This window comes from Numenius arquata, chromosome 1 (assembly GCF_964106895.1).
Source record: "Numenius arquata chromosome 1, bNumArq3.hap1.1, whole genome shotgun sequence".
In the NCBI taxonomy this organism is placed as follows: domain Eukaryota; kingdom Metazoa; phylum Chordata; class Aves; order Charadriiformes; family Scolopacidae; genus Numenius; species Numenius arquata.
Genome location: NC_133576.1, coordinates 118,547,497 through 118,572,994, shown reverse-complemented (window position 1 = coordinate 118,572,994; position 25,498 = coordinate 118,547,497). Strand labels below are relative to the sequence as shown.

At 41.4% G+C, this 25,498-nt stretch overlaps 1 protein-coding gene across 1 annotated transcript in view; it reads right to left on the bottom strand.

The window, feature by feature from the left end:
* Positions 1 to 25,239, bottom strand: part of FLT3 (fms related receptor tyrosine kinase 3) — a 43,468-nt gene extending 18,229 nt beyond the window's left edge. The window contains exons 1-9 of the mRNA XM_074150091.1: positions 25,185 to 25,239; positions 12,561 to 12,685; positions 10,750 to 10,952; positions 9,864 to 9,979; positions 7,495 to 7,612; positions 6,549 to 6,685; positions 5,800 to 5,939; positions 5,560 to 5,713; positions 1,173 to 1,338 (exon numbers count right to left, since the gene is read on the bottom strand). Of these exons, the coding sequence (XP_074006192.1) occupies positions 1,173 to 1,338; positions 5,560 to 5,713; positions 5,800 to 5,939; positions 6,549 to 6,685; positions 7,495 to 7,612; positions 9,864 to 9,979; positions 10,750 to 10,952; positions 12,561 to 12,685; positions 25,185 to 25,239 (1,214 nt within the window). The remainder of the gene's footprint in view (positions 1 to 1,172; positions 1,339 to 5,559; positions 5,714 to 5,799; positions 5,940 to 6,548; positions 6,686 to 7,494; positions 7,613 to 9,863; positions 9,980 to 10,749; positions 10,953 to 12,560; positions 12,686 to 25,184) is intronic.
* Positions 25,240 to 25,498: the final 259 nt, after the last annotated feature.

Here is a 25,498-nt window from a genome sequence, read left to right as displayed (position 1 = left end):
CACAAAGAACAGATCTGCCTAGCCCATGTCAAGCATTGCAGATTAGTCACCAACACCCACCCAAGGCTATCAAAGTTTGCCGACAGCCCTCACTTTATCAGCAGGGACAGAGTTCCTGTGGCCATTGCCAGGAGATGACCATTTACTAATCTGAACTGAGCTGTCTCTGAACCTTGTGAAGGTCTGTTTCCAATACACCATCTGATGCAGATGAAAAGGCCAGTCTGTTGCAAAGATGACTTGACACACTAGGGGATAAAATTGACTGCACCAAAATACTGAAGAAAGAAATAATAAAAACTGTAATCCAGGCTGTGACACAGTTCTATACAGCTGCTAAGAAAGGTTTTAAGAATATGAGTGGAAATCAGTGCAGCCTTGTTAAATCCTGCCTAGGTCTTGCTTGGCTAAACTTTAAAAGCTAAAACTTTAAAAGAGCCCCTTGGCTTTATTTTCATTGAGGTGAATAAGAGCTGTTACCTTGAAAGCCATGGGACTACTCTGAAAGAAACTCTGAAGGAAATTAGATAATGTTATCAAGAAATTAGAAAGCCCAGGGAATGGAGAAAACATTAGCCTTAAACAGGATTCATGCCAGAACTTCATTGTAGGAAATAACAGAAAAGGTAGATAACTAACAGGTTTATTCAAAACATGTTTTGCAGCAGTGGAAGAATACATGACCTGGGTAATGAGCAGAACGGTATGTTTCTGTGGCAGAGGCAGAGCCGAACAGATCTATTGACAGCCTGGGAAACTACGGGACCCTGGACTTGATTTGAGCCGTTTGAAAGACACTGGGAACATCATCAAGAACAGGATGACAAAAGGGGAACACGTAGAACTTGCAGTATGAAAACTGCAACATATCTGTTACTGAGAGATTATGTCAGAGAGAAAGGGAATGGTGAAATGCATATAAACTAAAGGGCTGCTAGATGCATAACATACCAAAGGGTTTATTATAACGTATTATTCTATAAATTATCTACATGAACTGCTGCTGAAAGCCAAAATAATGTTTAAGTGCCTTTTATTAACATGGCTTCATCACGTGGCTCATCCACATTCTAAAAGCACAAAGAGGGTACAAAGCATGGATAGAAAGCAGTCCAAACAAGATATAAAGAGGAAACATTATTACATCAAATGATTCCAAAATATTCAAGTACCTGTGTCCATCCACACTGTAACTTTGTATACATGGAAAAGTTTTTTTGGAAAATAGCCACATGCATCTAACTGGTGGATATGCTGTAAAGTTAACTTCAAAGCAAAACTCTTCTTCACCAATTTCAAAATCTTCTTTAGAGTTGGTTATATTTATAAATCCCTTTTCTGGAGAAAAAAAAAAAGGAAATATTTATATTATATTACAAAGGCTGGACTATTTAATGAAGGAATTTTGACATATGTATGTTTTTCATTTATGTTATCACAAGCAAAAAAAAAGCATCATGTTATATCACAAAAGGCATCCTGATAATCAAAATAAGATGATGCTTCAAAATAGTATTGAAATGATGTCACTGTGTTCAGTTGCAGACAAGTGATCTGAGCCTGCTGAAGTTGCACATTTGGTCAGACCAGAGCCCTTCCAAAATGGTCCAACATTTCTCCCCTGTTTGTCTTACAGAGCCACAGGGCCAACAATGTCGTTATTTGTTTCATTTGGTTTAAGTGTGTGTTCCAGGTGTTAACAGCTGCATCTCCTTGTTTTCCTGTAACAGGGAACAAAATCAGGTGGCACCACCAGCACAATCACATGCTGATAGTAGCCGTTTCTTCTTCCCTGAAATGAGCTGAAGATTTTGCAAGTGAATCTTGTAGCTGCTCCTTTATTTCTCCATCTAAATTAGATAGATTTGATGCAAGACAGCAGCAACATGAAAAAGTGTTTTGAAGATGTGCATGAACCGTGAGCTGCTGGTACTTGCCCTGATGGGGTGGGATTAGTTTCACCTAATGGAGCTATCTGAAGTTCAGTGACCCCCCTAAGCTATTTGTTTGGACCTCTGATAAACTCAGTGGAATGAGATAGGCATGTCCATATGTATCCCATCCTAAAACAGAAGATAACAAAGATATACTGAACTGCTTCTGGAAATATCTGTTTCTTGACACTGGCTGCTGAAGGAACCAAAGTCATTGCTGAGGCTAGATGTCTCATGAAGTGAAATGAATCCCACCTAAGGAGACTGAACAGCAGACACATGTGGGTGGAGGCTCTCCTAAAGGCATCAGTGGGGCTAGGATGAGCTTTGTAAAAATCACAGAATCATACACATTGCAAGAGATCTCCGGAGATGTCTAGTCCAGCTCCTGCTCAGAGCAGGTCCAACTAGATGAGGTTGCTCAGAGCCACATCCAGTTGAGTTTGGGTATCTCCAAGGAAGTAGACTCTACAATCTCTGGGAAACTTGTGCCAGTGTTTAATCGGCCACATGGTAAAAAATCTGCACTGTGGAAATATTGCTGGACTGGGTTTTCCATTTGAGTGTTTTTCTTCTGGTTGTAACCCTAAATGCTGCTTGGCATGTTTTATCTCTGTCTAGCTTACTTTAAAAAAAAATACTATGTGTAAACTCCCACATAAACCACAAAAATGTCAGTATTTTAAAACAAGAAGCAATTCCTTTCATGACTGTTCTCCTACTTTTTGATATTAAAAGCTTACTGGTTTTATAAACTGGACCTTCAATTTTTGAATGATCTTTTGGACCTCGTCCTTCCAGGCAGAAGGTCACCTCTGTGCGTACTAATAACACAACCAGTCAAGAGTAAAGGCTTTCCCCAGAGTGCATACAAGGACCTTGGAGCAGGGAATGCCATTTCTCTGAAAAACAACTCAGAAAAAGTCTCTTTCTTGAAGGAGAAATAAAATAGCACATTATTGCTGGGCTCATCATTTTTTGGCAGGTGTAAGCATATTTCTGCCAGAGAAACAGTGATTATTTGGTGACGACAGAGAGGTGAGATTTAATTCTCGAGACTGTAATCAAAGCTTTCAAGTCTGTTATTCATCATATTTGTTTATTTGTTGCTTTAAACCTAACGTGTTGCAAAATAGCATCAAGATTGCATAGTGTTAAAAATTCTTTACTCAACTCTGGTAGAAATTGAGCACAAGAACTGCAGAAACAAAGAGCCTTGCAGCTGCAGTTGTTGGCTTCATGTCTGTTGTGCTTTAAAGTGGCTCAACAACCCTGCCTGACCTGACCAGCTACACAAGACGGGATAAGTTCACGAAGTGTCAATTGGCAAAGAGCAAACCAGAGCTGTCTGGCTGCAAGGCGTTATTAGAGATTAGAAGACGACCCATCAATGCACTTATGCTAGCCAGGATCCCCAGGCCGTGCAGCATGTGCCAAACAAATCAGTTTTCTCTTGGTTAAGTTACATCATGACCAGTGTAGCTTTGGGTGCTGACTCAAGCACAGGGATGGTTTAAAGGCAGGACACTGATCATTTCAGAAAGAGCTACCCTATGACATGGACAGCTGAGTGAAATCTGTATCTATATCACTGCTGAAATTGAACCTGGGGTGCTAGCACAAATTCACACCAACAATGGTTGTCATTAATACATTAGGCAAAAGTCTGGGGTGGATCAGAAGGGCAGGATGTCCCTGTATAAGCTTGGAGAGAGAAGCACAGCTGTTAACTAGGCATTACAACATCCCCCCACTTTAATCCACCATGTAAGTAAACAAACAGATTTTTTCATCAGCAAAGCCAATGAGCCCTCAGAAGTTTTGTTGGCATAAAGGGTACTAAGGAGGGTACAGAAAATCATTGTAGCTTGGCATACCCCAGTCAAAAAATACCCCACTCAGAAATACAGCCTTCCAGGGATAGTGACCCAAATACCTGCTCTTAATGTGACACATGCTCACACCTGATAGTTTACGGATCCAAGAAGCCACTATTTCTGAATTGGGCACCAGTACTGAGAAAGAAGAGGATCTTGCCCTACCTTTACACTACTCCCTCACCCCTACCTCCCTGTTTACTAAGAAGATGTGTCTAGAAAAAAAAACTCAGGTATCATACTCAGTTATTGTAAATGATAACAGAATGTTCTGCTCAGTGGTAGGCAGAAGCTGAAAAGAGGATATTGCACTGGGAAAGTAATTTCTGAAGGACAGGGGTAAGTATTCTCACTTCCTACCATTCCTAGCTTAGGTGTTGTACACTGAGGGCAACTACATCTAAGGTCAAACATGTGGTGACTGCTTCAGAGAGCCTTGTTCTCAGGGCTACAGACTCCAACTGCAGGCACACCAGTCAGAAAACTACTTCCAGTGCCTACTCCAGCAGCACAGTCCTAACTGCAGCTTTCTTTCATGCCTTATTTCCAGATTTATGTCTATTTGTATGTTATTTCCATCTGAGAAACAAGATTTGCAGTTGAGGCTGTTCTGGACTAACTCCAACACTGCTGGCTTTTGCATCAACATATTGCTTAAATAGAATGAGGTTTCCTTTGGTGTGCTTTCACTCTTTTACATTTTCAGGCCTTGTGTTGCTTGGTTTTAGGAGGATGGTTCCCTTCAGTGCCTGGAAAGCAGGAGACATAGCACAAACAATAACACTGGAGCAGTTGTCTCTTTAGTTCAGGTTTTCCGTCAGATCCATCACAGCTGCAGCAGGGGTTCTGCAGGGCAGTTTGCCAGCTCTGTCAGCACTCACTATTCATCATCTCTCTGGGCTTACATTCTCCGTGAACACAAAAGTTTTCATTCCTCTTCTGCTACCAGTTCCACAGCTTTCAGAGCTAAGATTCTTCCCCAGATTTACTTTCCCCTAAATATTTGGCAAACTCAAATGGCCACTTGTCAGTCACTCCCTCACCATAAGAGGAAATGGTTGTTTCTCGTGTGTTCTGGGTTTTGAGTGGGGAAGCCCACCACCAAGAAGATTCCAACTGTTTGATTCCTTCCTGGCAGACCCAGGACAGGCCTAGTACACATTTTCCATCTGCTTTTCTATCAGAAAGCAACTGAAGGGAGCATAGAAAACAGTAGAGCAGAAGCCACGAGAACCTCTGTCTTACCTCCCCACCTATGAAGGTGCAGCAAAGGTGGGGCGGAGGTGCTGTACACGAGTGAAGAGAAATGGAGTGGAAGCAAGTGGTGAGGAGGAGGCTGAGGCCACGGCTGCAGCTTTTCAAAACCAATACTCGAGTCACAGCAGGATGTTTCTGTCTCACATTACTTGAAACGAGTCACTGGTCATTCCAGACCATGTAGGCATGTGGTCATGTAGACCAGATCTCCAAACAATGCCATTTCATTTCACTTCTCAAAGCACCATCTTTAAATGGGAATTATTTGAAAAGCAATACAAAGAGAAGGTTGATTATGTTCCAGTACCAGAATGACTCAGTTCAGATTAATCTCTTGGCTTTCCTGGACTGCCAGTAACTGCAGACAGACTTTTTCCTTAGTAAAGGAAGAGTAAACGCGCTGCATACCTGCAAGCAAAAAACTGCCGCATGGAAAACAAAACAAATCAACCAACCGAGGGACAAGATTAACACTGGGGCGTTGGAATTACCTAAAACTGTAACCAAAGCAGTTTGATTCGGATGAACTGTAGAAGAGCAGGTATAATGTCCACTATGGCTTCTTTCTGCCGCTGAAGCAAATGCATACTGGATCCGAATTGCCGAGCGATCTGTTTGATACTCTAATCCTTCAAACTGGCGGTCCTGGTTTTCAACAGAGATTCCCATTTAATCAGTTGATTGCGCCCAATATTATATGGGCTATTTTAAAATATGCCCTGTCTTCTTACCTGTTCAACTTCTTTGTTTTCAAAAGATAGTTTTATTCCAAATTTATAATTACGGTAAACAGCTCTGCATCTGATTAGCAAGGGTTCGCCAACTTTAAGAAGTAATTCAGGTAAAGGTGCTGCTTGTGTCTCATTTAAATCTACAAAATCAAAACATAGTAACTGAAATGATCATCACTTTGCCTGGAAAAATGTTCAATTAGATCAACATTTTTTCTGCAAACACTGTATATACATCCATTATTACATTGTAATGATAATTAGAATTTAGGGAAATTACTAATTAATCGTGAAATTTGATGGAATTAGACATTTCAAAACAAATTTTGTGATAATTTACAAGATATCTATAGGGCATAGTTCAGCACAGAGCTTAGCTCAGCTCAGGTTTATTTAAAAAAACAGACAAATAAACCTGAATGTATATATTAATTTATAATTATTGATAATTTTCTATATTTAAGAACATTTTGAAGAGCATTTCACTGCAACACAGTCCTAAAAGCATGCAGAAAAAGATAATAGATGTTCAGAAAATGTAGAAGGGCAAGACATTTTTACAGAGACCACAAAAAGCTATTAAAATCTAGGGTTTAAACATGAGACAGAGCAACCTTATCCACTGTTAGATTTGTTCCAGTGATAACAAACAAGTAGCATAGCCCAGAAAGCGTACTCAGAGGAGTAGTGCAACTAACTTTAGCGGCAGGATCCAGCTTGTGTATAAGTAAACCTTAGAGGGAAGTTACCTATTGTAAAGAGGCTGGTGCATTCTCTGCCCAGGTCGTTAACTGCACAGCACCATATGTAAGTTTGAAATAATTCATGTTGTGCCTTCTGTATGCCATCTATTTCCCCAGATTCTTCATCCATTTTATCAGGGCAACTGCAATTACAAGCACAATTATTCATTGACTCATTTGGTTAACCTCAAGCAAATAAATCTGATAAATCTCCAAGCCATGAGAATATGCAAACAATAGTGGGAAAACTGGATCTTACATAGCTGAATAAAAAGGAACTAGTAAAGGTGAAGATAAGAAAATAAAAATGTCACAGCCTGGGCAGAAATATGAGCTAAAATGACCTGAATACGCTCAAAATGGCTCATATACAGGTAATGCTGTAACTAAAATCTGGACAAGAGTGAAATCATAGAGGCTGAGCCCTCACACCACATTTCTGAATTCCTGGTGGTGGGAGCTGCTGCAAATCCAGTGGCCATTATGAGACCCAGATCCCAAGCTGTAGAGAAAGGCATTATTCCTGCTGTTAATATAATCAACTTTATATATTGAATGGAAAAAAACCCACACATTTAGCTTGGAAAATTATGATGCCTTGTAACATCTTCCCAGCTCTAATGCACTCACATTTCCAAAAATGTGAAAACTAGAGGGAAACGAGGTACCTTTGATTTGCTCTGGTGACATCAAAATATTAAAATCAGTCAAGAGCTGAAAGTTTCCAAAAGACCACAACAGCCAAAATTTCTAAGAAAAATGTGTTGCAGCATTACAAAAGGGGATCATGCAGACACAGGTTTTCAACTAGCACGTGGATGTGCAACCCGGCAGAGACTGTCTCCAAAGTTTCTGACCTCAAAGCTCTTCTTCAGTTATCTCCCCCTTCTTCTTCAGAAGATGGCAAATTTTCAGTCTAGAGATTCAACATGCATATAAACATACACTATACCTCTTTTCAGGTGTTTTGCAAAATATCCACTCCAAAGAGGGCTGGGGGTAGCTCTCAGATATGCACTCGATAGCATCCGATTTTTCCCTTTTCCTGAAATAGGGTTTGCCTGGTTCCTCTGTTCAAAATCAAGCACAGCTTTAGGAATGCGCAAATCATTTTGAAACAGTGTTTTGCTCATTTCATAGTACACGAAGTCACAGAGCTGTAATTTGCTCCAGGAGGTTTCAGCACTGAGGGAACAGAACATGATTCTGCCCTAGGGGTATTGTGGGTTGGTCTCATGAGTTATTCAGCCCTGATTGCTAAATGCACAGCTTCCCCCATATCAAAGATCTGCCCGTATACACCAGAGGGTAATCCTGAGACTGATACTGAAAGGTGCTAATTTGCTGTCGTTGCTGTTCATTTCAATGGGCAGGAGCACAGACACCTTTCGAAATCACACCCCAAGCCCGTGGCCTTTGGTGGAGTATCTGTTGAGACTACAAAGTCTACACAAAATGGGATCGTTGCATGCTACTCAGTCAGATCAGATACACGACGGAAAAACAATGGGTGATAATGACTTCTGATAATCAGCAGACTTCTCTATCCCATATCTGTAACCCAGGGTGAAAAGGATCCTCGACAACTTCCAATCCCCTGAATCCGTCAGACATAGACTTGGACCAAGCACAAAAAATTTAATGTATTAAAACTGCTAAAGATTTGACTCACAATGAAAAGCACTGATTCTGGTTTTAAGGCATCTCACAATGAAATTAGAGCTTCCACACAGAAGAGTGACATTTTCTTTAGAGTCACACTTCCATTGCCTGCAAGGTGACATGGTAAGGTGAAACTAATACTTCTGGCTTTTTAATTTCTTTCTTCATTTACCTCTTATAAGCTGGGCCTAGAAGTTTTTTTCACCTACAGAGATTCACATCTCAGTTGAAGGGTTCACATCTAGCCTGGAGGATTTTATGAGAGATGTAATTATGATATTAGATTCACAGGAGTAAAGAGAATGCAATCCAAGCAATTGATATGAAAAAGATCTTTATCGAGATTGTCTCAAACTACTCTTGCTTGCACATGTAATAACATTTTTCTACATCTAAAGCCTAATTGGTAGAGGAGGTAATTTTTAATTAAAGATTTAATACCCTGTCCCCTCAATGAAGCTGTTAAAATTATAATTGAGATATCCAATAGGCCTTCAAATAAAACAAGGAGAGACTGGAGGTGACACTTCTCACTCTGAGAGAAAAAAAATCAAACAGAAAAAAATACTTCAAAAACAAATGGAGAAGGAATGAAAAATGTTGATTAGTCACAGTTTATTAAAAACAAGGCAAGTAATGATGTGTGCAATTAAACCTGTCTCTAGAAGAGTTTGGTCATAACTTTGCCAGTTTGGATTGATGTTTTGCTTTCTTTTCTTTGAAATTTCTTTTATATTTTTTAATTTTGTCTTTAAATTTGGCCCCTTCCAGAAAAATAATATGGTATTTCTCTTCTGTCAAAAAAAAAAATCATGTCAACGTGGGTCTTTTTTTTGTTTTTGGGATGTTCTTGGTCACCCCTGCTTAGAAACAGAAGCATGAACTTTGTTGCCTTTGCATCAGAGATGTCTCTTGTGTGGTCCTCAGAAAATTCAATCAAATCTGCTCCCACTGTGAGTCTTTCAAAAAGTCACACCTCACATTTAGCATCATGAGCATTTAACAGTCATTAAAATCTCAGCTTCTCAGGCATCCTTGTGCTGAGCAGCTGCAGTGCTGATGCGTTTTACCTTAAAACCCAATAAACAAGTAAAGGCTGGCACTGAAAAGAGAACATTGTTGCCTCTTGCTGCCCACAGAATTGCAAAAGGAAACGCTGTGACAGAAGTACAGAGACCCAGTGGCAGGCACAGGCAGAGAAGTGGCAGAGTGGGACAACGCGCGACTTTGGAGCACCAGAGAGCACAATATAAAAGGGACATCCTGATCTGGTCCAGATAACAGCCCAGCCAGCAACACCGAGAATAAATAGGTTACAATGCAAGCAAACAAATCTAGTCCAAGAGCTTTGAGAGCACAAAAAAGCCACCCTCAAGTTGTCCCTTTCGGCACAGAGGGGAATCTCTCATAGGGGAGAAGAGGGCTGCCACAAATTTACATCTTTATTTCTTCATTTGCATGGTGTATTGACCAGCAAAAGCTGGCTCTCATGCAGTCTGTGGTTTTGACTTCAGTCTCTGAAGACAGCCCCAAGTCCTATGCAAATCTAGGAAGATGCTTGAAACGCAGCACGCGAGAGCTTCGTTGCTTTAACTGAACTTGAGCCTCTTCCCTTGAACCTATTGATGGAGTGACCCCATTCATCTGAGATATACTTACTTCGGATGAGAACAGGCACAACTATTGTGTAATGGCCAGTTTTACTTATGACCGAGAGGGTGTATTTTCCAGCTTGTGTTTCTTTTATTTGGGAAAAAGCCAAAGAAGCAACGTATCTATAAAACAGAAAGCAAAACTGTCTTTGTTATCCAGAATGTAATATGCAGCAGACACAATAAAATGTTAGCTCTTTATCTCTTGCAAAACCTTTCAGAGACACTAGTATTCATTATTTACATAGCACCCTTCAGCCTGAAGTGTTTTCATCCTGTAGCAGCACGTAGGAACTTACCACCACAGGTACCACATGCTTAATGCTGAGCATTAGGAAGGATGGACTTCCTGAGCTTAGGACAGCTGTGGAGGTCCACAGGGAAATGTTTTACCTATGATCCCATCCCACATGTTCCGTAGGGGGAGGCAATAACCCAGCCTCAGGTTCCAGCCCAGGTTTGGCCGTGAGAAAGAGGGTGCTGTTGCTGGTGCTCTTTCTGATCTGCAATCTGACCCTAGCAAGTCACATAATTCTCCATGTCTCGGTTTCTTCATTACAAAATCACAATATTTGCCTCACCTTAGCACTGCAAAGCTCAGATTGATCAATGTCAGAAAGTCCCTTGAGAAACCCATGCATGATACTACCCAAATTAAAAGAACAAGCTTATTTCAAAGTATTCTGACTTTAAGGTTCATATGCATATATGTGTCTAAATGACAATCAGCAACCTGCTGCAGGGTGACAACAGTTAAGAAAGATTAGAAGATTTTAAAAGATATTGCATAACACGAAATTAAACGCAAGCACAGACACAGCAAATATTCCATTTGCATTCTAAAAGAAATGATCTCTTAAAGGATCTTTGATCTGGTACATCCCTTGACTTACCGGTTCTCCGAGTCCAATGAAGGTTTACAATCTTTGCTCTCTTTAAAGAACCAAAGGCATGAAATGATCTCTGAGATGTTCATTATCACTCTTAATTCAATATCTTCAAACACATTGGCTTCCACATTTTTAGTTGGTTCATAGATGTTGTCTGTTCCTTGAGAATTCAAATAACACCCAAGATCTTCCAAAATGTCAGAAATCTGCAATGCAAGAGGACAGATTGTTATGTATTTATTAGCAACTCGATTAATTTGCTTTTTTGTATTCAAATATTTTTAAAGGATGCTCTTCTGGAAAAGCTTTCATAAATTAATAAAGCCTCATAATGCACAAATATGAATTCAAATTATATTGAAACACCACCATCATACCTTTATTTTGTTTATTTTTGTTTTTTTGTTTCTACTGTCAAACTTATTCATTAATAAGTTGACTTCTACTGCACAAAGAAACACTATAGGATTCCTGTTGAATTAGTTAATTCTGTTCTCTAGACAGACACCACAGAACAATTTTAGACAGAAACATAATAATTTCCTTTAGTGATACAGGCTATTCTTTACTCTCATTTTTGTTTCCTTTCATGTAGAACCATAGGAAGACACAGAACTATAATACAACCCTTCTGTTTGTGACCTCAAGGCAAAGGCATGACCAGAACGGGTTTTTTTTTCAGCATCTCACTGCTTGTCATTGCAGCATCTGGCTAGACTGCTCCTCAGTAACTTGGGGGCTTTACTAAGTAGAAAATATTTGGGCTGGGCGCCTTCACACCTTTCATTTCCTCACCATTGCATACAGCTAAAGGAGAATTGCAAACAGAAAGAATATTCCACAGTCATTCTGAAAGCCACCAATGGATGAATGAGTCTCTAAGCTTTGCCGCAGCAAAAGGTGGCAAGTAAATAGCTCCATCCGAAGAGTAGCCCTAAATGTCTCCCTTACTTTGGTGGGTGAAATTTATTAGGTGTAAGTTTATGAAAGGATGGAGTTCATTGCACCTTCTGTCCCATACTGTGCTTGGCCAGTTGGTTCTCATTCCTTGCTCCTTCTTTTTCCCTTTGCTTGGTCTGAGAAGTATCTAGATAACAGCCATATTCTGCCTTGTCAGATACAAGAACAGCACAGCTTTGACTGGTATACCTTCATTTTTTATCTGAATTATTGATTTATTTGTCCAGGAGTTAAAAAGATTTCATAAGACTGTCTTGAAAAAAGAATTCTTAGGTAATATGTTAATTGCAGGTCTCAGGTGCTTTATAACCTAGATGTACACCACCTCTTCTTGGCCTTCTGCCATTTCAAGCCAGAAGAGAAGAAAAAAATGTATTGTATTTGATTACCTATACAGCTTTGGTGTCTCAGTCAAGATTTAGACCAGGCAGGGACTTATGGGCTTTGGTGGTGGGAACGGAGGGTGGTGCAGTTTCCCCGTCAGTCCCAGCAGCCGAGGCACACACACACTGTGGCAGGCCACCGGTTCACACCACGGCCTTGGCAATCCCCTCTTAAGGCCACATAGTTTTTTACATTGATACATTTCCAGCAATATTCATCAATATTCAGGTATGCTGATGTGAGACAGCATCAAGGCAGCAATTAAAAAATCAGTTTTGTAGAAAACTGGTGCTTATCTATTTACAGTTTCAAAGTATTTCCCTCTAACCTTCTGTAGTCATATTTGGCCTAATTCTGTTTAACGGTGACATCCCCACAGTCTAAAGGTTTAGGGTTTTGTAGGATTCTGGGAAGGTATTTCTGGAGCGGAGAAGAATATTTTATAAGCAACTTGTTCTCTGTTAGATTACCTTAGGAGATACCAATGCCTCTGGTGTTCCCGAACCTTCATCCTTCTGGCTGATAACCACACATGTAATCTCAGATGTATTTTGATTCATTGCAGAAGTGAAAGTAACTGCTGTCAGAACAAGAACTGTAAAACAGAAATAGAGAACAAATGCAATCATGTCTATCTTTCTGGTCAGGGATAATACTTTAAAAAAAAATAAATACAACAAAACTGTAGACAGATTACATCTTTTAAAAAAAGGAGGCAAAAGGAATATGGAGATATATCGTGCATTTTCAAACTCTGCATTTGTATATTGGAAATGAGGGAAGGGACTATTCAGAGAACCTTTCAAAAGCGCAGATACATCACACATTGTAAATATGTTCCATAACATTGCAGAAAATGCCTAAAGACAAAAGCTTGTATGTGTTATGGAGGCTCCTTTAGAAAACATTACAAAACAGGCTCTTTCTTGCAGCTCACTTCTGCATCAGTGTCTCTGAAAGGGCCCTGCAGCACCAAACCTGGCAGCCACAGGCAAGCATTTGCCAATCGTGAGCTGGAGGATGATCATCCACCATCCCTCCCATTGGCACTAAGGAGGTGTCCAGGTTGGAAACGCTCCCCAAGCACCACTCACTCCTGCACAGAGCAATGGCAAAATAGAGTCCCTCCCTTGCCTTTAGAACCCATCTTCAGCTCACCTAAGGACCTGGGCTCTAACCTTCCCTTTCGCTTCTCTCCAGGACAGGCTGTATTTGATGTGACATACCGGAGGCTCTCCTGACCCTTCCTGATGTGGATTTGTGCACCCTGGCAGCCTGCAAGCGAGGGCCAGGTTAGATGCTTCTTCCCTTGAGCTGCCATTCTCAGTCTTATGCTCTTTCCCCTCTGGGAAGCAAAACACGGCAGCAATTCCTACTCTTTTGAGGAAAGCAGATGCAGAAAGCAGAAGGCAAGGAAGAGTAAGCCCATGACTTTTTCCTGCCCTCTCCCTCCTCCACTCCTCCCTGGCTCTGTCATGCACCAGAAGGCTCTATAGCCAGGGCAGCTCACTTCCCAGCTCCCAGCCCTGGCAGGAGGAGCAAATGTCATTCTCCTTATGCATAAGGAAACAGTACAGAAAAGCTTCTGGTGCCTCAAAGGCACCATCTTTCCAAAATGCTTCATATGAGCTTTTCTGTAGGGACTGCAGCTTGAAAAGTCACCTTTTAGCCTTCAAGGAGGTATATAGTAGCCATGCCTCCACCCCTGCACATAAACAAGAAAAACAGAAGTAAGACTGCACAACTGTCTGGGTGAAACGTGTCTGATTTCCATCAAGTCTCTAAAGCCAGTTCTCAATAGTACAAATAAGCACTGAATCATAAAACAACATCTCTCTTCTGGCGACCTGGTGAATTTCTGCCCTCGGTTCTTGGTTTTTTGCTTTTCTTTTTTTTTTTTTTTTGTTTCCCCTCAGCTCCTGAGACAGTTTAACATCAAGCAAAGTGCGGAGTTGAAAGGAGGAAAAAAGGTAAATATCTCATGAAGTGCTTGAAGGATAAAAGTAATTAGGCTATTTCTGCAGGTGATGGAAAGAGCAAAATTGGAAGAAGGAAGAAATGGGTAAGAGTTGCTGCCATCTCATCTTTGACATTTGTGCCTTCTGGAGCTGCCCGAAATCTAAGTTGGCAACACTTTGACAACTTCTTCTGTGCCCGCTTGGCAAATATGGATTAAGACTGAGTCCTCATTCAGGTTTCTAACATACTCTTCTTTTAGGGTCCCACCTTTCCACAGTATACAGAAGCAATGATCTGCTTTTGCAGACCTCTGAGGAAAATCCCGTCTGTGTGTCTGTGATCAGTAGGAAAGGTGAACAGGACTTCTTTTTGGAGATGTGTATCTCCTTCCATTGGCTATAAAGATAATATTGGCACTTTTTGAGGCCAGAGGGTAGCTGAAAGGCAGGAATCTACACCAAACATCCTGAATTCCTCTCAGTCAATGCAAGACAGGTTTCCAGCCCTCCCAGTAGCCTTTCACCAAGTCCTTCTCTGCTCATCTTTCTCTACTTGTTTGTTTGTTGCCCACTTTACCTTTCACCCTGTTCAAACTAGAGACCATCTGACAGGCTCACAGCCAGGGGCTTAGCTGGTGGAAACCCACCTACATCCACTAATTTCCAAGATGCACCAGCTGAAACCACCTGAAAATATGACCTCAAAAGTTCAGCTCATTTGGCCTGTTGAGCATTCCCTTGCTTCAGCTTTCTGATCTGCAAATAGTTTTAGCTTCTGATCATACAAGTTGAGGCAATTTATCCCTGGCTTTACTCCACTGTGCTCAGGTTGACTTGTTAGCAGGATGCCTAACGTCGCAGTCAGAAAGGGAAAGATGTTTTTAAACACCAACAGGGAAAAGATTTGCAGCTAAGAGTTAGGCAGAAGCAGACAGATGTAGCAACCAGACTGTGAGCGCGACATGCAAACGAGGTGTCTGATGAACTGGAACTGCATCTTTAAAGGACAGTATGTGGGAGTATATGCTGGAAGAGGGAGTAGTGAGCACTCTGGCACCCTCATGTATAGGAAAAATTGGGGCTCTTTGTCTGATAACTGCTACAGCATGTCACTGCTGTCCTCTGCCTTTATTCTTGTGAAATCCAGGAGGGTACTGAGGGTAAGGAAGGATATTTTGAACCTGAGATGATTCCAGCTGCTTTGCAGTGAGAAAAAACAAGTGATATGCTAGTCAGAAGTATTTACATGAGTTGAGACAGTGTGGCCTAAACTTATGTAGATCTTTGAGAAATACATTATGTTGACAAAATAGAAAATGAGAGCATGGATAAAACTTTCAGCAGAAGCAAAATCAAGAAAAGAAATACTGGGAAAATGGCAATGCTCTGATTCACCATCTTGATCTTTCAGCTTTTAGCTGGCCTGTTCTGGGACTGCTGTTATGGTCTGCAAGTCGATCATCCTCCCAAAAGCCCAAAGTGGCAACTGCAGAGACTGAAAGCACTGTGTAAGGAATATCAAATATGTAGTGTGTGTAATCATATTGTGTATCGCTGAACTGTAGTGAAGCTGGAATGGAAATAAATTGCTGCCTCTGAACAATGTTTGTTTATGCCTGCTTTCCATCTTCATTATCTTTTTATAGGTTATACAAAAATAAATGCAGTAGGAGAAATCTTGTTCTCACTGAAGTCAGACAAACCTCTAGTTGTCATAAACTGAGCCAGGGTTTCATCAAGATGTGTAGGCACATACATGGGAAAATGCCTGTACAAGTCTAAAAGTGGGCTTAGATATAACAGTTCTTCTGTTAGATGTAACAGAAGAAAGGCTCTAATCTACTGGAGAGATATCAAACCAAGAAACTATGTTTAAGCTAGTCAGCTATCAGATGGTTGACTAATGGAAATGCTTATGAAACTTTATTTTCAAATGGGGGATGACTAAAGTAGCCTTTGGAAAACTGGGAAAGCCACTCCAAAATATGTTGAAAGTCTAAGTTTGTCAGAAAGAGAATAGCTGAGGAACCAGAGCACTGTGAAGGATGGAGAGAAAACCTTTCTCTTTGCACCAAGGGATGCATTTTGTGTTTGTGTTCAGCTCACGGTGCTTAGTATTTTAAATAGCAGCCAGGCCTTTCTTAAACATATAACAATCCTCCACTCTGCTTTGCAGCTCAGGAGACTGAAATAGAGCAAACTATTTTTTACTTCTTATTTGGCTTCTGACTGTTTTCTCTGGGTGAGGCTCTCTAGATCAACTTTCCAAAATTGTCTTCATGATCAGGGAAAGCAGAAGAATCCTTTTTTTTTTTTTTCCCCAGGAAATTTCTATTTCTCCCACAGTCATGTGCTGCCAGAAATGTAAGGTTTCAAAAAATTACCAAAAATCTGTAAAACTGGTGACATGGATGAATCTAATACTCAGGCATTAACTCTGAAAAAAACCACGCCTTTGCATGTGGCTGCCTTTTTCTCAATATTACCCCCAAAGCGGTAGATCCTAAAGAGAGAATTTTACTCAACATAAATACGACAAAAATCAGATGGAGGCAGGCTATGCAGCAAGAACTGATCTTAAATTAACTCCTACCTTTTACTCATATCTCATTCCTCTCCCATTGAACTTTTCTCCTTCCTCATCTTTTAGCATGCCTTCCTTCCTTGGTGTCTTCACCCTTTCAGCTTAAATAACTCTCAGCTTCCAAATAATGCAACCTGTGAATTTATTCTCACATGATGATGGAGCCAGAGGTGTTGCTCCATGTTGCAGAAGTATAACCATGTTAGAACAAGGTTTAAAAAAGCAAGGTGGGTGACAAGATGCCTCTGTTGCAGCTCCCACTAATTGTGACTAGTTGTTGTAACACTGGATGGGGTATCTCTAGGTCAGGACAAGTCACTTATCTGGTCTTACCAGTTAATTACAACAAACAACACATGAACTGCTTTAATTATTTACAGTCATGTTCAAGCATGATCGAGATTTGAGATGAAAAAAGAGTGTGGTAGCACTTCAGCAGGGTTTAGTGGAAAGGAACTGAGAATCTCTAGGCTTGAATCACTGTGCAGGAAAGCAGTGAGAAGAGGGGAGCAGGGGAGGCCGTGCGGTTTCAGAAAGTGCTTAATTAGGTTCTGCGTGCTGAGCCAAAAAATAAGCATAAGAAACAACACTGATATTACACAGCATTCTGGATTGCGACTGTCACCTGCCAGTTTTGTTTGCCGTTGCCTGCAACCCTTCACCTGGATCATTTTTCCTACTGGATCCACGATTCCCCCCGCTCCATTTGTACCACCAGGCTCTGGCTGTTTCTTCCCGGGGCTCTCGGTGCAGAGGGACCGAGAGCTGCAAACACCAACGCGCCGGCGGGGAGCGGGGCGGGCGGGGGCCGCCAGGGGGCGCTGCCGCTCCGCGCAGCCCCGCGTAGCTCCGCACACCCCCGCCGCCTGCCCGCGGTGCGCTGCTCCTCCGGAGCCGGCCTGAGACAAGGCTGGGCCCTGGGAAGTGCAGGGTAACTGGGAAAGAACTCGACCAGTTTGGCTCCCGCTCGCTCGCGAAGGAGCTGCCCGGCGTTTTTTCATTCTTAGGAAACGATGCGAAAAACAAGAAATCCTTGTAAATTCGTTCATACATTAATTAAATCATTGATGACGGATAACCAGTTTTATTTTCTTCTTTTCTTCCACAGGGTCTCCAGCAAACATTTTCTGATTTTCTATTAAAAGACAGAAAGCTTAAAAATATGGACCCTTTCCGGGGACATCCCATGGCCATCCCTGCATGGCTCAGATAGGATTCTGAATCAGTTCTATCATTTTGAAAAAAAATAAATTAAAAAAGGTATTTTTTGCACAAGAACAACTCATGCATATACAGCAAAAACTTCCTACTCAGCAGAACATCTTCAAGTAGGTTGTGCCCCTATTTATTATACTGGTCTCAAAAGTGTTTCTTCTGAAGACATATTTAACCAGAACTTCTTGTCACAGCAAATAAGCATTTCTAATTCATCCAGTGCAAGTGCCAGCAAAGGGCTCTGCTGTTTGATAACTTACTCACTTTATGTCAGCTTCTGTAGTAAAACTACACTGACTCTGCCTAAGAAATCCTTTCAATGTATGAGAAAGAGAGAAGTTTGCTCAATCTGCCTCAGGAACAACACTGCCAAGACTCGCTTACTCCAACAGAGTTTGCCATGTGCAGCGGGGAAGATTCTGTCCACAAATTTATTTTCTATATTCTTCATTTTCACGTCCCAGATGAAAACAGCTGCAAGGAATTTACTCTTTCACATTTTTTTGTTTATCTAATGACTTGGCCATCATTTCCAAGAATTTGTTCTCTGTCTTGTTATGTCCAACCATATTTTTGGCACGGATCTCAGCAAACTTCATCTTTTGGATACTATTATGCCTTTCAATGCTAGTGCCTTTCTTCTTAGAGGAGGACAGCCAGCAGCTCTGCCTATGGCTCACTGCAGCCAGCTTATAAATTTCATAGAGATTTTAAGACAGAATAATTGAGATGGCTGAAGGTTTCAAATCAGGAATCGCACTGGGGTTGTATTTTACACTCCTCTGTTGGAAAATCACACAAAACCTTCTCCAACAGATTGGGTAGCTGGGAGTCAGTAGAGCTACTCCTGCTTTTTTACTGCTTACAGGTATGTTTGCTTCAGTGCCTTATGTAGTAAAAATAAGCTAATGATGACACGAAGTGCAGGCACATTCTTCACATGATACTATTACATACCAAATATTGACCGCTTTTGCCATTGACTTTATTGCAGACTCATAGTCAAATTATGCTCTGTGATTCATACTGTGATTTCAGCAGTCATTTAAGCCAGGATGAATAACTATCCACTTTGACTTCTTTATATATTTCTATAATTTTTCAGAGTTTCTAATCATATACCTGCCCTCCTGAGTACAGGAGACTTGCTGTTCCTCCAGGAATGAATTGCTGTTAGTGAGGGATTGTATAAATTTATGAGCAGCTCGACCCCTTTAGCTGTTGCAGGCTTCTTTGATAAATACAAACTGGCCCAGCATTGTGTTGCTCCTTAATTTATAGATTTGTTTTGAAATCACCTTTTTGAGTTCCCAGCCTATGCCAATAACTCATGTTTTTTATCTGAAAAAAATAAATAATAAAAAAAATCCGCCTTAGCACAAAGCAAATGCTGAAGGCTAAAGCAAGACATTTAGCTCCATTTTATATCTCTGTCCTGCCTCTTGTTTTTTGTTTACCTGGGCTTGGGTGAGGAAGGACTGCAGGGTTGTATTCAAACCCTTATTTGCCTTTCATTTCACTAAGATAACTTTCCATCTACCTTCCCTGTGAGTCTGAGATAAAGGCACGGCTCAAACAGCTGAACTGTTATTTTGCGTGTTATTATTCATTTTATCTGCTTTGTACGGGACTAGCTGAATGAATGACAGCCCTTCCAGAGGTCCCCTGCACCACAATCCCATGGTGACTTCTCTGCTCCGGCTGGTGCTCACAAGGAGCTCACTGAAATCCCTGCTGCCCTACCCACAGCTTGTGCCATTCCAGCTACTTGTGATCCAGTTTACAAAGAATAACTGGGTCTGCTGAGGACACTCCTTTTGGGGAAGTGGCTGAAAAGGCTACCATGGCACCCTTCCCCTTTCTGAGGAAGAATCTACATTGTGGCTGGTTCTTCTTCTGCTTCTTGCCCACATCTTATGTCCTCTCAAGGAAGCTGCTTCTTGGCTCCCACATCACCCAGACCTTTCCACCCCACTAAGTATAGTGAACAATGGTATCCTGGGTGTTTTGCCAGCAGGTAGGGGTCCTTCCCCTCTACTCAGAACTGGCAAGGACACACCTGAAGTCCTCTGTCCAGTTGTTGACTCCTCAGCATGAGAAAGACAGGGACATACTGGAGAAAGTCCAGCCAAGGGCCACAAAGATGATTAAGGGACTGGAGCATCTCTCCTATGAGGAAAGGCTGAGAAAGCTAGGACTGTTCAGCCTGGAGAAGAGAAGGCTCACCGATGTGTATAGATACCTGAAGAGAGGGTGCAAAGAGGATGGAGCCAGGCTCTTTTCAATGGTGCCAGGACCAGAGGCAACAGGCACAAACTTTTTCACCATGTGGGTGACTGAGTACTCACACAGTCCCCCAGAGAGATGGTGCTCTTCACCCTCAGAGATATTAAAAAGCAGGGGTCCCACACAGCTGGCTCTAGCTGGCCCTGCTTGAGCAGGGAGGTTGGACCAGATGACACCTAGAGGTCCCTTCCCATTTCAAGCTTTCTGTGATTCTGTGAGCAAAGGAACAATTCTGTGGCCAAAGAAGTGCTGCTGTGATGCCACCACAAACCAGAAAGTGGCATTGGGTTGTCCTTATTCTTGGCTGTTCTCTAGAGGATGTTTGCTCATGGGAATGGCATGTTTGCGCCATTAAAAAGCTAGATAGAAAACCTTGAAGTGACGCAAACAGATTCATCTCATCTAATCACAGGAGTAAGTTTGCTTTAACTAATTTTTTTTTTTTGTTTTAAACTGCTCTGTGTTTAAGTACTTCAGCCTCATTAGATGATACACTCTAGCACTTCTGCTGCCATTAATAGAATTACTAACTTCTTGCAAGCAAAGGCTACTTTACTTAAGCACCGAAAGGTAAAGGCATGAGATTCCTGGCACCTCATCAACAAGGAGAAAAGGATGTGCCGGAAAGAGAAATGAAAAAAAAAAAGATGGTAGATAATGAAATGATACTACTTTTCATCCCAGTATTGTAAAACTTCCCCTTTAAATGAAAACAATGGTTTCCACAACTAACTATAGTATATTGTCCTTCCTTTCCTGGTAAAGGGAGCGAGGAGGGAACACAGAAGGCCTGAATTGTCTACGGGGCAAAGATGGACAGAAAGAGGGAGAGTGGGAGAGAACAGTTTTGCTACAAAATATGAAAGGCTAAAAATTAATCCAAAGTATTTGATAAAAATGGTAATCGGTATTTGGTACTAAATGTGGTAAAAATGAACAAAAAAACCCCCTAGTTGTTCTTATTTGTATCATTATGAGGTCAGCGTTAAAAAATAATTGCAATTCCCAAGCAGTTGTACAAATATAAAATCCAACATACTCCTTAAAGAGCACGTTGTAACAATAAAACACTTTTCAAACCAGCCCTTGTATCTCACCCATTAGAAATCTTATCTACACAATTAAGCCTAGACTACAAAGAAAGGAGTAAATAATGTCTTACTTTTACAACAGTAACAGAGCTAAATATCCAGGCGATAAGCTATCTTTTCTGCCTGTTTACCCTGTTCAGTTTTTTCAGCAGTTTTTAAGGAAACATCTTAGAAAAATTAGGGATCCATTCCTTCCTTTGGATGGGAAATAGGCACACAGCATTTATCCAGCTATCTGTCTAGCTTTGTTATCATCTTATTTCTCATGAAATATAGAGGAGAGAAGAAGAGTCTATCCTTCAAACACGTCAGCATTTTTTAGGGTATTATCTACATTTGAAGGGTTACAGATTCTTTAAGGAAGCATTTTGCATCACATTTCAGTTCAGAGTTCTATGGCATCTTCTTAAAAATATTTCTATTAACAGCAACAGGGTTAAGCTATATGGGACATAAGGTCTTCCTGCCTATTTGAGAAATGCTGCTGTTTGTTGGCTCTGAACTGTTGTTTGTTTTTTTTTTTTTTATCCCTGTTTTCCTTTTAAAAGTGTGTGGTCACTGGGATTAAACAGTCCTTGTCCTTTTCTAGTGCTACTATATAAAAATGAAATTACTTTCTGCCTTACGGTCACCCACTCCCGCTCTTCCCCATTTTTGTTCCATAAATGTTTTACTCTCCAATTTCATTTCCACTGCTGTTTTCTGAACTTTTTCATCCCTGCCTTTCAAAGCAAACATCTCCATGAAGATTTTCAGAAAACCTAACTCAACCCAATGACCCAAACCAGCTTTTCAGCTAACAGAGCAGAACCTGAAACGTGGGTGAGTTTATGCCACGAAGTTTTTTGAAAGCTGCATTTTCAGAACCTGTGAACAAGAGGTGCCCTGTGCTGTATTATTTTGGGATCATTATAGGAAGGGCTCTTGAAGGGTGTACTGCAGAAGGACAGGATGCTCTGTTCTGCTAACAAACCTGCTGTCGCTGAGCAGACACAGCATCACGCCATGGGGCAGACATGGGGGTAGCCGTGGCAGTCGGGCTGCACTCTGGGCATCTTCCAGCTTCTCAGTAGCTTGAAATACAGGTAACCTGAGGAATTTTCTGGGGAAAAAATGGGCAAAAGCAAATGGGGCCAAGCCTCAAAAGAAATAAAACACCCTTAGTGTTAAGTTGCATTTGCTTCCTTTGGAAAATAGCCCTTTTCCTGCACAATCCTTTCACCTTCAGGAATCTCCATGTCAGAAGTGATACCTTATCTTCTGATCCATGAAATACATGCTGATGGATGACCATGAAAATATGTTCTGCTATGTTCTGTTTACCTGGGTAAGCAGACCATGTACTGGCCTTATCCCGCATTCACAGCTGGCTTGCACCCAGGTTTTTGCATGTTTTGGGAGAGAGACTGTAGTCAGGATCAAACTTGATTCCCCCTGGGGTGCTCATTGATTTCACCTTCCTGCCAGTGGCAGGGCTCAGCGCCTGAACTTGCTCTGGAATGTTTGTCAGAGAGAAACCCATGTGTTGCTGGGAGATGGACAGATCCTGCAGACTGCTGGGTCTCAAGCATTTCTGGAGTTCTCCTTACAAAGCAGAAATGTGCTGGCCCATCTCATATTTTCCTGGGTCTCCACCACAGGAATGTAATGGTCACCCATGTGTTCTGTGAGGGGTTTTTCAACAGTATTGTCCTACATTTTTTGTGCAATCAGACACACCACAGTCTAATCCACAGCTTGTTAGGGCCTGAGTTTGCAGTCATTGCTCATACAAAATTTCCTCCCATTTGCCAGCCACAGGGAGATCTCAGTCAGCATCTCACAGCTTCATTTCTCTCAGGTGCCCTGAAACTGTGGGTAACCCCATCAACAGATCTTAGTAAGAAAGGGTGCAACAAAAATAAAGGGAGCAAGAGCAGTTGCTAAGGGAAAACTTCCCCTGGTGAGAAAGGTCACCGAAAGTCCCTGTTCATCACAAAATCCTCCAATTTGTAAAACACGAAACTATACTACTGCCTCAGTTCCCAGGCCCCATCCACCCTCCCACCTCATGCACTACAGCAAGCTTAATTGTACATTAGATAATGTTCTCTTTAACCACAAGCTCTTGCTTAGGATGACCAGAAAAAGTTCAGAAGATGAAGAATTGGAATACTGCTTTTAATATATATAGCTGTATTTACATATATATTATACTGTATATGTTTTTTCTAAAGTTCTTGGGATTACATTCCTTGTTGCTGGGGAACATTTATTTCCAGCAAATAACACAGGCAAAATGCTTTTTCTTTCCTGCAACTTTTGCCTATAATTTAAAGAGAGGCCTGGTGCCTTAAGTCTACAGATATTGTGGAGATTCTCCTCTAGGTGTTATCATAGTTTAGGTTTTCTTTGCTGGTTAAGTGTTGCAGTTTCTGATGATTCTGCTTCATCATATGGACACTGTCTGTGCGCCTGCACAACTTATTACTAGGTATTATCTCCAGACAGCAGATAGATTCTAAAAGGGAACACAAGCATTTTAAAGAAATCACATAGAATTCATTAAATGCTTAACATTTTTTACATCAAAATTGTTTTTAAAGAGTGACCTGCTAGAGAGAGATGCATGGAGCTAGCAGTTGTCAGGATTTCTGCTGTCAGCTATGCCTCTGACCCTTCAAATCCTAGCCGGTTTGTATGCCCAAAAGTGTTTGCTTTTTCCCCCCATATTAGCTGGCCTTACAAGAAGTAACACTGCCTCCCTATATACCTCACCTTGACTAAATAATATATCAACAGAAAGAACACCAGTCCTCCTGGATCACACCTCCCAGTCACACCTTGGGGCTCCCCTACCTTTTGCTCTCTCTCTGCAGAACTGTCCCTGAGCTGCACTGAAGTCTATCCCTCACCTTTGGGCACCATCATATCCCAGATGCTAATAATTTTTATTTACTTTGTTATGCAGTCTGCAAGACTAGCAAAGCTCAGTCAAGAAGAAAACACCGAAATCCCTCTTTGACAGGGTTTCCTTAGCAGTAGTATCAGCAGTCATGCAAAGCAGTAGATCATAAAATACTCATTTTCATTTTTACTCCACCTTCTTTTCAAATAGCTCACGTAGACTTTCAACCATGAATGAATAATATCTAACAATTGTTCTTTGAAGTAAATATTATTATCCCTGTATATGGAGCTGAAATCGGATCGCAGTTTGTTAAATAACTTTCCTAGGTATGCATCAGGACTGCGTCAATCAGAAAAAAACCCACACTCTCTTTTTGTTTCAGTCCTGGATTTTGAATCAGCAAGATCATGTTTGACAGGACAAGCCATTTATTTTAGAGCCAGAGCAAAATAGTTTCAGGCATTTGAGGTAGAAGAAAATGTTATTTCTTTTTCTCTTAACAGTTAAAACGTTGGGATGATTTTCAGTAGAGGAAATCAAGCTTTAAAATCCAAACCTCTTCACTCTAACAAAACAAAAGCACTTCCTAGATACTAATATCATGCCTTCTTCTATTTAGATCATTGAAGAACAACAGCAAAACCTGGTAAGATACAGATGCATCATTATGTTTCACTCCACCAAGCTATCTGATTCACAGAGTATTTATCTGGGCAATTGCAGAGAGATTGTTTAAAGTTATGAGGTCAAACTAGCATTAACACCAGGAAACACATTTACATCAGGAAAAAGAAAACAAAAAATCATTTAAATACTTTTTGCTTTGAGTATGAAATATATCAGGTGCAGTGAGAGCAAAGGCCAGGCTGGGCTGGGAGAGAGTAGGGTGATGGGAGGGAAAAGAGCATCCCCAGAAGAGAGAAGAAAGGTGGGACAGAAAAAAAAAGGTATGGGAGAAAATGAATGGATAAGAAGCCAAAGGAGAAAGAAAGGAAAGACGTGAAGGGATGCAGTGAGAGAGTGGGAGATGGAGAAGAAAAGGTCCAAGGAACGGCACGAGGAGACCTTACCTGCCAGCTGAAATGGGCTTCCAGCGGGGCGGCCACGGGGCCCACTCGCTGCCATGGCTGGCGATGCCCTGCAGTGCCCCGGCAAGTGAAATGGAGCCGTGCAGGTGGTGCCTTAAGGGTGCACGTCACTGCCCACAGCGAAACCACTTCTTCAAAAGCGAGGGCTCAAGACCTGAGCCTGAAGGAAACGGCTGTGGGACAGGGAGAAGAGGGGCCTCTCTGGGGGTCTTCCTTCTGTCAGAGGATGTCTCCGCCAAGCCGAGCAGCTGCCTCCGCTCCAGCTGCTCAGCCCTCGCCTGGTTCTTTAGCCCTTC